The sequence below is a fragment of the Myodes glareolus genome, chromosome 19 (assembly GCF_982192425.1).
Source record: "Myodes glareolus chromosome 19, mMyoGla1.1, whole genome shotgun sequence".
Lineage (NCBI taxonomy): Eukaryota > Metazoa > Chordata > Mammalia > Rodentia > Cricetidae > Myodes > Myodes glareolus.
The window spans coordinates 21,127,524-21,141,242 of record NC_142044.1 but is presented as its reverse complement, the minus strand read 5'-3'; the positions used below and the strand labels follow the sequence as shown (position 1 = coordinate 21,141,242).

The 13,719-nt window shown below is 43.0% G+C and overlaps 1 protein-coding gene across 4 annotated transcripts in view; it reads right to left on the bottom strand.

The window, feature by feature from the left end:
- Nucleotides 1–13,719, bottom strand: part of Tbc1d31 (TBC1 domain family member 31) — a 54,013-nt gene that overhangs the window by 16,015 nt on the left and 24,279 nt on the right. For all 4 annotated transcript variants that reach the window (XM_048457095.3, XM_048457096.3, XM_048457094.3 and 1 more), the window contains exons 8-14: nucleotides 10,616–10,792; nucleotides 8,257–8,336; nucleotides 8,027–8,173; nucleotides 4,123–4,256; nucleotides 2,283–2,416; nucleotides 1,518–1,697; nucleotides 396–628 (exon numbers count right to left, since the gene is read on the bottom strand). In XM_048457095.3, coding sequence (XP_048313052.3) covers nucleotides 396–628; nucleotides 1,518–1,697; nucleotides 2,283–2,416; nucleotides 4,123–4,256; nucleotides 8,027–8,173; nucleotides 8,257–8,336; nucleotides 10,616–10,792 — 1,085 coding nt within the window. The remainder of the gene's footprint in view (nucleotides 1–395; nucleotides 629–1,517; nucleotides 1,698–2,282; nucleotides 2,417–4,122; nucleotides 4,257–8,026; nucleotides 8,174–8,256; nucleotides 8,337–10,615; nucleotides 10,793–13,719) is intronic.

The following is a 13,719-nucleotide window of genomic DNA, read 5'->3' as shown; positions in this document are numbered from 1 at the left end:
TGAAAGTCCACTATGTGGTTTATTTTCAGATACAGGAGGAATTAGGCATCTTTGAAGACACCTCTAGTCTTCGAATTTGGATTTTATGAACATACTTTAGAATTCAAACTGACTTTTCACTAAAAGTTTTTACTTGGGGTTGGAGAAGAGGCTCAGAGGTTGAGATTGTGTGCTGCTCTTGCAGAGGACCAGGTTCGATTTCTAGCATCCATAACCACCTGTAACTCCAGGGGATCTGCTATCCTCTGGTCTCAATGGGCACCTGCACACACACAGTGCCCACAAGCCCATGCAGGGACACATATATACACATAAATAAAAATAACCTGAAGAAAAAGTCTTTCTTATTTATATCAAGCCTGTCTCGTTTATATCAAGAATGATTACATGATTACCTCTCTCTCAAGAAATCCAATTCATCATTCCTGATCCTTTCTCGTTCCTGTGTCTGATAGTCCACAATAAACTTTGGATATTGATTAAATATGGGATATTGCCCTTTGGTCAATGCAACAAAAGCATCCAGCATGCTTCTTGGATGAATATCAGCAGGCGTAGTCTCCATGAGACGATAAACTTCTCTAATTACAACATTTATGTCCAGGTTATTCCGATGGTGAAAAAAATACTGTAAGAAAACTTGATGTTTAAATCAGAGTTTACGCAGTAAAGCTCGCTATTACGCAGGAGCAGTAAAAACGAGGACACCATGAGATGCAGAGACGCACATTCACAGGGCAAGAGAAACAGAGCAACTGGCCTTAAAGAGATTGGGGAAAACACTAGCTGGGTGAGGTCTGAGCTATGAAGCCAGAGTCCTGGGAGCACAGAGAGGGGAAGAGGAGGCTCTCTGTCACTGTGGAACAGTTTAGGCTAGTGCAGAATTTGCTACAATGTCCAAACTAGCCTCAAACTTGTGATCCTCCTGCCTCAGCCTCCTAGTGCTGCTATCACAGGTCTCAGGCCTATAGTTCCAGCACTAGGAGGCAAAGGCCGAGGACTGCTGTGAGTTCCAGGCTAGCCTGTGCTACAGGCTGAGTTTGAGCCAGCCTGAGCTACATAACAAGCCATTGTCTCAAAAATTCGAAACTGGCTGCGCACAGTAAAACTCTCAAGTTCTACCTATACACATTTCTGGACAAACACAGACCAAAGAAGCCACGCATGAGATCATTCAAAGAACAAGCAACAATCAAGTGTTAAATGCTCTTTACAAAGGAGAGAACAGCACAGTTATAACAACCCGCTTGTCAATAATCACGAGGCCAGGGATGTGGTCCAGCATTTTATCTATTACATTTCCACCACCTAACATCAATGCCCGACCCTGTAGGCTCTCAGTAAAGAAATGTACTTCTTAGAATAAACAAATGAGATTTGAGAACTTCTTGATTGGGGTTTGTTGTTGACTTGGTGGGTGATAGGATAGAACCCAGGGCCTTGTGTGTGCTAGGCAAGCACTCTACCATTGACCATATTTCCAGTCTAGAGAACCTTCTCCATGGATGGGTATTTACCTCAAAATCATCCTTAAGAGTAGAGTTGAGCAAAGGTGCTCTAGAGCAGGTATTGTAGGCCACCACAGCCATCAGGAGGAAGGAAGGGTGGTTGGAGAAGACATTATCAAACAAGCGGAGCCACTCCTCTCTTGTCAGCACTTCTGAGAACACAGTTTCAAGGAGAGGCCAGGCGTACAGCTAAAGCAAACAAGAAACGATGGATATCACACTGATAATCCAAGAGTCAAAAGAGTCAATGGCAAATTAAATTATGCAGTAAATATATTCAGTGTTTAATTATAAAAAGAACTTTGTGAATTTGGGCAACAGGTCTGCTTTACCCCAGGCCAGGGATCAACCCAGGGCCTTGTGCACACAAGGCAAGTGCTTGACCACTGAACTGCACCCTCAGCAACTACCTGGACTCTCTTCATAGACTTTCAGGAAGGCAACTTAATAAAGAAGAATGGTGAATTGTTAAAAGTACAGACTGCGGCCGGACAGCTCAGCAGGCACAGTTGTTGGCCATCAAGCTAGATAACCCAATTGTAAGTCCTGCACACAAGCCCATAAACGTATATGCGCGTGCACACACACACACACACACACACACACACACACACACACACACACACACACACAAATAAATTAATCTAAAAATAAAAATTACAAAGTAGAATATATCTTTCATTAGTCATTGGGGAAAATACTGCTTTATCCATAGCAAAGTCAATCCTGGCTCTCACAATAAAGATGTCATTCTAAAGTCCCTCTGTTTCTTACCTGGGAAGTTACATCTCGCTCTATAAAGTGCTGCAGCAGTTCCTTGTCATGAAATGCCAAAACATTTTCTATCATGCTAAGAATATTGATGGGAGGGTTAGGAAAGTACTCAAACCAATGTTGACACCAATTGACTACAAAGGAAAAAAATAATCAGAAATTTTGTCTTTAAATACTTTTATGTATTATAAAAGAATTTTTGAGACAGTCTCACTGTGTGTGTGTGTGTGTGTGTGTGTGTGTGTATCTATGTATGTATGCATGTACGTGCTCATATTCCCAGGCTAGTCTCAAACTTCTGATGCTCCTGTCTTAGCCAACCTAATGTTGGGATTACAGGCAACGGCACTGGAACGCTTTTATTTCTAGTTCTGTGGGTTGGACACAGGGGCCTTATACATGCTAGGCAAAGCTACCACTAAGCTGTACCCCAGGCTATTTACTCACTCATTTATTTAGTTATAGGTTCTAAGGCAGGCCTTGCACTTGTGGTCCACCTGCCCCAGCCTCTGGATCGCAGCCCAGTTCCATCAGCCCCTATGAAATAATTTTTTTTTATTTTGCTTTTCAATATGCTCATGAATAAAGAAGAGATAATATGTTTAGTTTCTAGAACATGAAACTCCATGGTGTTAATATAGTAACTTAGGCATAAAGAGAATTTGCCAATTTCTTCTGAGCAGTTGTTGAAAATGTGCCAATAAAAACACGTGCACACACACACACACACACACACACTTCCAAACCATTCCTAATCCAACATGTTGGGCCTTCTGTTTCCTACTGACTCCTGTATTTTCAGTCTTTGATTAACAAAGGGCTATGTGTTTTGCTTTACCCTTATTGTCACCTTGACAGAACTTAAAATCACCCAGGAGACAAACTTCTGGGCATGTCTGTGAGGACATCTCCAGAGAGGTCTCGATGAGACGAGGAGAGCCACCATCAGTACTGTGGCTCTGCTCCATGATGGGGCCCTTGGAGGCATAGGGGAGAGCGTGTGATGCATCAGCACCAGTGGGTACTTCCTGCTGCAGCCTGTGGACACGGCTGCCGTGACTCCCCTCCCACAATGGACCATGAGCCGTCAGCGATTTAAGCTGTGTTCCTTGATGTTATGGCCGACCATCTCAAACCGACAGCAGAGGTTTCAATAGCAGAGCATTATACTGTCTATGAGGGTCTTCTAATTCTAGAATTCTATTCTTCATTTACTGCCATACATTGAATCTGAGCTAATAATTAAGCCAGAAACAACATCTTGGCAAGGTTTCCACCTCTTTAACTGCTGCTGTGAGAATGACACACGCAGTGAATTACTGGAGCAGACTGCCCTGACTAGCCCGAGTACGTGGGTCCTCTTGCCTCGGCCTCATCTGCAGAAAGGGGATAGCTTTAGCCATTGCACAGGGTGGCTACGAGGGGAGATGAGCAAATCAAAGTCCAACACCGAGAACAGTGCGTTATACAAATTGCTCAACTTTAGAAGCCTCAGATGTGGGGGAGAGGGCAGCAGCCAGCACCTGGGCACTAACCAGCAGGTCCTGTGTGCAAAGGGCTCCACTGGACAGTGGTTCTCTGAAAACAACCAATCCCCACCTAGTGCGAGACCTGCTTCTTTCTAACCGAGTCCAGCCTGCAACAATAGTGTCTAAAAACTCCAACTCTCCACGTATAAGTGGCTGACGTGTTTATTTCTGCTCTAAACTTGACTGTTCCAAACTTCTTTACTCAAAAATAAAGAGCTCTAGGTTCCCTAAGTGTGGCAAAGGTGCCAAGACACCAGGAAGACACGTGAGGCCCCACTCTCGGTTTGGTTCTGCAGTCATGAAGTACTTACTTATGAGAGTAGCAACAACTTCAAAACAGATGAGCTGATTGTTCTGGAATAATTTTACAAATGGGAAGGCCAAGAGTGGAAGATACGGTGTGTCACTGAAGATCGCAGACCAGTGAGCTAACGCAGAGAGGGTTCTGGAAATGAGAAAAGGAAAAAAACTAGAAAGGGACAGCATTATTAAAAAATGTCTGAGTAACTGATCTGGATTTGGTGAAGGCCTTCTCTCTTATCCCCATCAGGCAGTTCCACTCGTCAGAAGCACTGGGTGGTGGCGGTGCACACCTTGGAGTCCAGCAATGGAGAGGCAGAAGCAGGCAGATCTCTGGCAATTCAAAGTCAGCCTGGTCTACATTGTGAAGTTCAGGCCAGCCAGGGATACAAGGTGAAACCCCATCAAAACCAAACCAAAACCCAGAACCCAATCTGTCCTCATCACCAACAGAAGAACTTAACCCCATACAAATAGTGGTATTACATAAGTATGTGTTCTGTGCCTGAAGTTTTCAGTTAATACTTGAAACGTTTTCATAAGTCTATGTAGCATAAATATCTTCATGATGTTTTCTTGGTGCTATGAGAGCTTGGTGTTGAGTAATCTCATTTATTTAAATAAGGTTCCTGTTTGGGCCTTAGGGTCTTTCTGCTTTTCTAAACAATGCTGCACTGAATACGATTACAGATGCTCCTTCTTCAAGAGGGACAACAGGCAGGTAAGCACATAAGATATGCACAGCTGTCATTGCAGTAGCCACCGCTCCACTACCCTCCACGGATGTCTGTGTACACTGCCGCTGACACCGGGAAGGGATCTCTGTTTTCTTAGGGCTTTTCACAGCCTTGCCAACACTGTGTGATGGATATTCTTGGTTGTCAACTTGGCTATATCTGGAAATAACTAAAACGGGAGTGGCTGGGCACACCTGTGAGGGATTTTTTCTTAATTAAATCATTTGAAGTGGGACAACCCACTCTTAATCTCTGAGGTGGGCAGACCCACCTTTGACCTGGGCCCCTCCTTTGGCAGCAGTGTATATAAAGGACGAGGAAGAAGGAAGCATGTTCTCTTTGTCTGCTTGCCCTCACTCATGATGGCAAGTCCATTCTTTCACAGGCATTACAGCCTTCAAGACTCTGGTGCATACTGAAAATCAACTAAAACACCCAGCCTCACGGACTGAACAACTACTGGATCCTTGGACTTCCCGCTGGTAGACAGGTGGACAGCATTGGACTAAGTGGACAACAGATTTTAAGCCGTTCTAATAAATCCCCTTTCTGAATTCATTCAGACTCATACACATTTCTGCTAAACTTTTTATCTTATTTTGAAATTTATTATTATTATTACTATTATTATTATTATTATTGTTTTTGGAGGCAGGGCTTGAGTAGCCCTTGTTGTCTCGGAACTTACCTTGTAGACCAGGTCTCTCTGAATAGCCCTGGCTGTCCTAGAACTCACTTTGTAGCTATCTATTGCACAGGGTGGCTACAAAGGAAAACTAGCAAACAAGTAAAATGCCAGTCCTCTCATGACCCAGCCCACTGAAAAGGCCTAGGTTTAAATCTTAGTTTATAATGTATAAACTTATTATTTGGGGCACTCTAAGATAATTAATTTGCTATTTTGAAAACTGGTTAAAAAAAAAGTTGATGATGGGAACCTTATTGTTCTTTGTATGTATGTTTTACATGTGTGTGAGGGAGCCCAAGTGCCCAAGAGAGAAAACCAGAGGACAATCTCAGCTGTGGTCCTCAGGTGTCCTTCACTTTTTGTTTGAGACAGGGTCTCTTCTTGTTCTGGAACTTCACTGACTGAGCCAGACTAATTAGTGGGTTACTGAGCTGTCAGGAACCTGCCTGTCTCTGCCTCCGTCTTACCATCACTGGGATTGCAAATATGCATGCTGACTCCAGGTTTTTGTGGGGATTCACTGGGGACTGAACTCGGGTCCTTGGGCAAGTGCTTTATGAACTGAGCCATTTTCCCAACCCCTGGAAAATTTTCTTTGTAGAAATTTTCCACAAAATAAAAGAGAAGGAACGACAGAGCTAGATGGTTAGTGTTTGCTAATCTCCGGGACACGACAGATCTAGAAGACGATCGCCCACGACCAGGACACCTTCAAGACAGAAGCGACCAGGGACTGGGAGTCTCCTAACAGAAGCAACAAACCACCTATGATGTCTCCCAGTAAACCCAAGTGGAGAAAATTCATACCCTAACTCACTCTCTCTCTCTCTCTCTCTCTCTCTCTCTCTCTCTCTCTCTCTCCCTCTCTCTCTCTTTCAAAACAGGGTTTCTCTGTAGCTTTGGAGCCTGTCCTGAAACTTATTGTGCTGGGATTAAGGGTATGCGCCACCACAGCCTGGTCATGTCCTATCTTGTCAGGACCTTTCATCAGTGGCGAGTACATCATGGATAAAGAGAAATAGGGCAAACACTAGGAAGGGAATAAACCACCAAACTTCAGAAAATCTGTGATAGAGTATGTAAGGTAATTCCTGGTTCTTCACCAAACACATTGCCAGTGAAACAAAGAGAATCTGTAGATTAAAAGGGCTCCAGGGGGTCGGTGTGGTGGCACACGCCCAGACTCCCAGCTCTCATGAGGTAGGAGGACTAAAGTTCCAGGATAGCTTAGGATGCACAGACACTGCTTCCAAAATGCCAAATAAACAATAAAATAGAAAAATAAAAGAGACTTCAAGGGGGCGGGGTTGATCAAACATTGTATGTGTAACTTGTTTGAATTCAGATTTGAACAAGTTTACCATAACATTTCCCACGTCGGTCAGTAGTGGGATGCTGATTGGGTATGCGGTACAGGAGCCTTCTTGTCAATGGCAATGGCAGTGCGCATGCTCAGGTTAGAGGCACGGTGTCTCCAGTCTTTAAAGGCACACATGCAAACACTCAGCACACATGTGCATGCATGTGCAGGGAGGCAGCAGAGTGGCTGCTGCGGAGAGGGAGGAACACTGCAGCGAGAGGGTTCACGGCAGCTGCTGCAGCTAGTGACGCACAGGCTGCTCTTTATGGGGTCCTACTCTTACAAAAGCTTGCGGTTTCTCATCAGAAACACTTCACTCTGAAGAAAGGTCTTGGATTTTAGAGACCAGGAGCAACTCCAGCTCTAACAAAAGTGACCAAATCACATTACCCAATCTCTCTGTGCCTTAGTTTCTTTACATAAATTAAATCCACATTTACCTAGCAATGAAGACGTTTGTGCTCAGCCTTGTGATGTGACACAATGCCACCTACAAAGTTCACACCTGAAAACTGTGCAATACAGTTACTGAAAAAGCAATCTTCCAATGTTTTACGTGAGCTCACAGCTTTGTGCTCCGCCCCATGCAGGGGTGGGCTGCAGCTGGATGTAAGGGCTTACAACTAGCATTTACCATGTGTCTACTATGAACCAGACACCGCTGTAAACATTCTAAGTGACACTCTCTTCAAACACCCCAATAATCTCCATGTTGGGGTGATTAGCTCCCATTCCATTTCCTGCCAAAAATTTAAGGATGGGGAGGAAAGATACCTTTTATCATTTATTAAATGACGGAATAAAGAGTCAACACTAGGTCTTTCGTCTTAAATCCCAAGCTCTTTCCACTACTTCACGCTGTTCCTTTAGATTACCGGAGAGAGTATGATTTTCTGGTATATAACACAAACTAACATCCATACATGATGTGTGTATGTTTAATTTTTAAAATAACCATACATATCTGGAACATAGCACAAACTAACATCCATACATGATGTGTGTGTTTTGATTTTAAAACAGTCCTACATATCACACAAGGGCCAAGCAATACTTTATGAGAAGAGGATTTGGAAAACACACAGTTCCTGGGTCCCATCCCCTACATGGCTGCAATGTGCTGAGCGTACCTCTGCAATACTCTCAGTAGCTTTCTACTTTTGATGGGGTATTTCTTCTGAAGGTTGAGATAAGCCACATGAGTCCCCTTATCCACCAAGCTACTAAACGCAGTGTGATTTTCAGGCAGCTGTAGCAAAGAACGCCAAATAAACATCCTGAAACAAAAATTTAATTTTAAATAAACAAAAAACCCTGCTTTGAATAAAACCGACTTAGAATGAAAGAATCCGAGTTTTACCTGTATTTTGTTGGATATTCCCCATAGCCTTTCAATAAGATTTGCAAACGTTTTTTATTTAATCCTTCTGACAATTCATTCTACAAAAAGATTGCATCAGTAAGTGACAGTTGTGCAACTGAAAACATGGCAGTCTAGTCCACAGTGACCACCAGACTTCAGAACACAGGCACAGTGCAGGTAGGCAGCACTCAGAGTGGGCTGCAGGGTCATGAGTCTGAAGCCAGCCTGAGCTACAGGAAGCTCCTATTTCAAACAACCCAACAGAACTAAACACGATATACAGTAAGAAATATTCATGCCCCCGACCTTCCACCCATGCTTCCTCTCTCCTACCCCCCAAGTATAGCCATACACAGCATATGACATTCACTTATATTGCCCCCCCCAACAAAGCACCAAGAAGGAAGACACCAACCAACACACCTGGAATCTGCTTTATATGTTCTTTCATACATGTAAGTTTTATAACTGAAGTGCTAATAGAAAAATTATTTAAATTAATGTGAAAAATACCAAGTGTTACTGAAGAGATGGGATAACTAGAACTCTCTACTGTGTTAGGATAGGATTACTTCAACGGCTTAGGAAAACTGATAGTATTTACTAAACAAACCTATGGTATATCAAGAGCCTAAGGTATGAGGCAGAACACATACTTAGTACATATGTGTAATGCAAAGATCTCTCTAATACTCACTCTCCCCAGCGAATATTATCACTGAGGCAAACGGCAAAGTCTAGAAGGGAGTGGTAACATTCCATTTTTTGATGTGGGTGCTGGTAGCCTGGGTGTATTTAGTTGGTGAAAATTCACTGTGTACTTTGCATGTGCATCATCAGAGCAATGAACTGAGTTCCCAAGGTCCAGTTGAAGAGCAGAAGGAGGGAGAAGATGAGCAAGGAAGTCTGGACCGCAAGGGGTTGGTCCACCCACTGAGACAGTGTGACTGATCTAATGGGAGCTCACCAAGGCCAGTTGGACCGGGACTGAAAAAGCATGCAATCAAACCTAACTCTCTGAATGTGGCTGACAATGGGGGCTGACTGAGAAGCCAAGGACAATGGCACTGGGACTTGTTTCTACTCCACCTCCGCATACTGGCTTTTTGGGACCCTAGTCTACTAGGATGCAAAGCTTCCTAGTCCTGGATGTAGGGCGGAGGGCCTTGGACTTTACACAGGGCAGGGTTCCCTGCCCTCTCTTGAGGAGGAGGGGGAGGGAGGAGAGTGAGTGGGGGAGTGGAAGGGGAATGGGAGGAGGGGAGGAACTGTAAATTTTTGAATGGAAAAAAAAAGTTTCCTTGAAGATAATGTTAAACATTTCTATGAAGATTTATATTTTCTTTCTATTTCAAAATAATATATATGCTTTGCAGAAAAAATATTTAAAAAAAGAACAGAAAAATCATTTTAGAAAAGAACATGGGGGCAATAAGATGGCTCAGTGTTTTGGCAAAATTTCCTGCTGCACGAGCTCGGTGACCTGAGTCTGACCCTGGGAACTCACAGTGGAAGGAGAGAACTGACTTGAAAGTTGTCCTGATCTCAACGAGTTCACATTCATGCGTACGCACACACATGCATGCACACACGCACACTCAAGTAAATTTTAAAAAACAAAACTTTTTGAGCTCTTTCTCCCAGAGTGATCCTACTATCGGCTGTACAGTGACAGACTCTAGAGCGGCCGTGTAAAAAGCAAGCTTCCTGTTTTTTCCCGTTATGACCTCTACAGCAGCACTAATAGAAATACAACAAGAGTCACAAATGGCATCTAAAATTTCCTAACAAGAGCATTAATAAAAGTAGAGAGAAACAGGAAAAAAATCAATTTCATAATATAACTTATTTAACTCAACATAACCCACTTTAACACATAATCAATATAAAATCAATTCGTAAGATATTTTACATTCCAGGCTTTCCTACTTTCTTACTGCATGTGTTTTTCACTTAAAGCATCTTTTAGAAACATTTATTTACTTAGCACGCACATATATGAATATGTGAGTGTATTCCACAACACACGTGAAGATCAAAGGACAATTGCCAGAGTTGATTTTCTCTTTCTACCGTGTGGGTTCCAAAGATGGAACTCAGTTGTTAGGGTTTGTTGTGTTTTGTTTTGAGATAGCATCTCACTATGTAACTCAGGTTGATCCCAAACTCAGGATCCTGCCTCTACCTTGAAAGTGCTGGAATTACAGGTGTGTGCCACCGTGGTAGGCTGCTACAGCACATCTCCCTCAGATTACCACACCTCCAATATCACCAGCCACACACCAGCCCTGAAATCACGAGCTGAGGCGACAGCAGGGTCACAGCAAGCTGGAGTCGAATTATAGCGCATTCTTACCTCTTTGTTTTCTACGTTACCCGCCAGGTCGCGCTTGAGTGTTCTAGTCTGAGTCCTGCTCTCTTTAGATCTTGCTGGCCGCTGTGCTCTTCCTGACACCATTTTCATCTTAAGATTACTGGAGCTCAGTGTGTTATTAGGCAAATCTTCAATCACTTTGAATAAGGGAGGAGGTGGCTGAAGAGGAGGAAAAAAAACGCTTCATGTATTTATGTACCTACATGTATCTGCCACAGTGGGTATCCTCGGAAAGTAGGCCTATTAATACATAGTTCATCAACTTTACTTGAATAGCACGCTTTAATTTGTATACAGCATATGCCTGTTAAATTCCTTTAAAGAATAAATAAACATACATAATTAACATCAATAAGTAGAATTTATTCCAAAAAGGCTTGAAACAGCACGATGCCAAACCACTTTCTGTCTGCACGATAGACCAGCACATGCCGATGACACAGCCAGCAGGTCAGACACACACCCTAGGAGGATGCAGAGGAGAGCACCCTAACAGGCTCGGGGCTCACGTGGAAATCCCGAGGGAGCACCGGGTCCCCTGCACTGCGTGAGGTCAAAGACCGTGGTCTGCTCAGCGATGGCTGTCAGTCCCTTAATGCATCAACTGCTTAAGAGGGCAGCTAGGCAAGACCACTCAGAACCCGAGGGCTCATTTTTTGGGGGGCTCTCAAGTGGGAAAATCTTACAATCAACTTACTCAAACTGAAATGACTCACTAGAACGTTTTCCTCATAAATGGCACTCCTTTTGAAATCAGATGATCTTCCTTATTCAAAGGAAATGAGCAAATAAGGTCACACAGGCCAAGTTCTAAAGTGCCCCCTTCCATGATGTAATTCTTCATCTCGGGGTGGCATCAAAATGATTTAATATTGCTGAACTGTTCATTCTCTAGTTTCAGTTCATTCTAAGTTTTTATTAAGCCTCTATTCTGAAATTATTTCCCCTGCTGGGACCTCCTCCTTGGCTCTAAGCACAATCCCCCCAAGGCTAGAGCTGGACATGGGACTGAATTCGACTCCTCTCTGTAGTGAGTAAGAATTCACTGACTTCATTAGAATCACATCAGAAATTCTCTAATGACGAGAAAATGAAGCAAAACTTGGGAGAAAGGGGCACAGGTAAGTCAAGATTTGTACAGGAAAAGCGGTGAGACATTCATGCAGCTGCAGCAGTCACAGAGACGCAGGGCAATGTGCCCAAAAAGTAAAAGACGATTCCACTCTGGAGCAAGCTTTCCTTCGCTGTGCTCTCAGTGGGCTGGGTGCACAGCAGCACCAGGAGGTGACTCAGTCTCCTTCCACCTCCTTTAGTTGGTAGTGGGAAATCAAATGAACAGGCTAAAGACGCTCCACAGGAGCACTTAATAGACTGGTGATTTAAAAAAATAACATACATTAAAGGTTCCAACAAAAAAGCAGAGCTATGGCATCTAAAATTGCATATTTTATGTAATATAGATTATATATAAGAAACAGATTATAATTCTATATGATAGAAAATACATACTCACAAATATACACATGCATGAACACATCTATTAGATGAGTCTTGTCATTTCAAGTACATAATTATATAGAATTATCCCAAGTACTGAATTAGTAGAAACAGAACCACTGATTCCAGTTTTAAAAAGTTAGGGAGCCTCATTTACATATCATCAACTGACTTGTAACACATAACCTTGCTTTGATATGTGTTTCTGTTTAAAGATACCTTATTTGAAATATATTACTGGCCGGACGGACGGTAGTGGTGCACACCTTTAACCCCAGCACTCAGGAGGCAGAGGCAGGCGGATCTCTGTGAGTTCAAGGCCAGCCTGGTCTACAAGAGCTAGTTCCTGGACAGGCTCCAAAGCTTAAGAGAAACCCTGTCTCGAAAAACCAAAAACCAAAAAAAAAAAAAAAACTACATTACTGACTTCTCAGCTAATAGCACCAGAACGCACGCCCACATGAGTTTAGGGTATATTTTTCCCTTAAGGCACAGCACAGCTTGCTTGTGTTTAAGACAAACCAGACTGAGCTTGAGCACCATTCTTGAGGGTGAGGCAGTAAAATCACAACAAAAAGGCCCAAAATGTAAAATGCAAAACTCATGATTCTGTGCAGACTCGGAAAGATACTTTGATTGTAGCATGAGAGATAAAGCAGGAAAAGCCTGGTCCTACTCAGCTGGAGTGGGGCCAGGGGGTATTAAACGAGCGTGGAATGAATGCATCAAGATAATATTAAGAAATCATAAGACAGAAGAGTGGCTCAGAGGAGAGAGACAACTGTACACAGGTCTGATGGCCTGAGTTCTAGCCCTGGATCCCACCATGTAGCCGCTAGAGAGAACCCTGCCTGAGGGTTGTCCTCTAACCTTCATACACATGCCATGGCACACGTGTGCCTGCCTACACACACACACACACACACACACTAAACATCTTAAATTACAAAATGACGAGGGACTGGAGAGATAGCTCAGCGGTTCAGAGCACTGGGTGTTCTTCTAGAGGACCCGGGTTCAATTTCCAGCATTTATGGCAGCTCACAACAGCCTATAACTCCAGTTGCAAGGGATTGGACACCATCACACAGAGATATAACTACAGGCAAAACACCAATGTGTACAAAATAAAAAAATTTAAATTTATATAAAAAATGATGAAGAAAACATTATTTTAGAAAAATGTCATGTAGAAGATGGATTGATAGGAGGAATAGCCACTGAGGACTGATTTTAGGAAATTTGTTTAAATTACTGTACTCAGAATTAGTGAATAAAGACCAAGATAGAGAGAGGTAGCAAAGACAGACGATTGACAGATTAACAGACAGATGACAGACAGATAATAAGATGCTGGGCAGATAAGATGATGGAGAGACGCATGGGAGGTAACTGACAGCTAGGTGATAGGTAAGATGATAGGTGATAGGTGGCTAGAGACAGAGCTCAAACTTAAGAAATCTTATGATTTAGCAGAGACTGGATTAGGAAATAACAGAAACAGCCATAGTGCGCCAAGGTTTGTAACCTACAAGGTGAGCAGACAGAGCGGGATGGAAACAAAGACGCTGGGATTAAAGGCCTCCTTT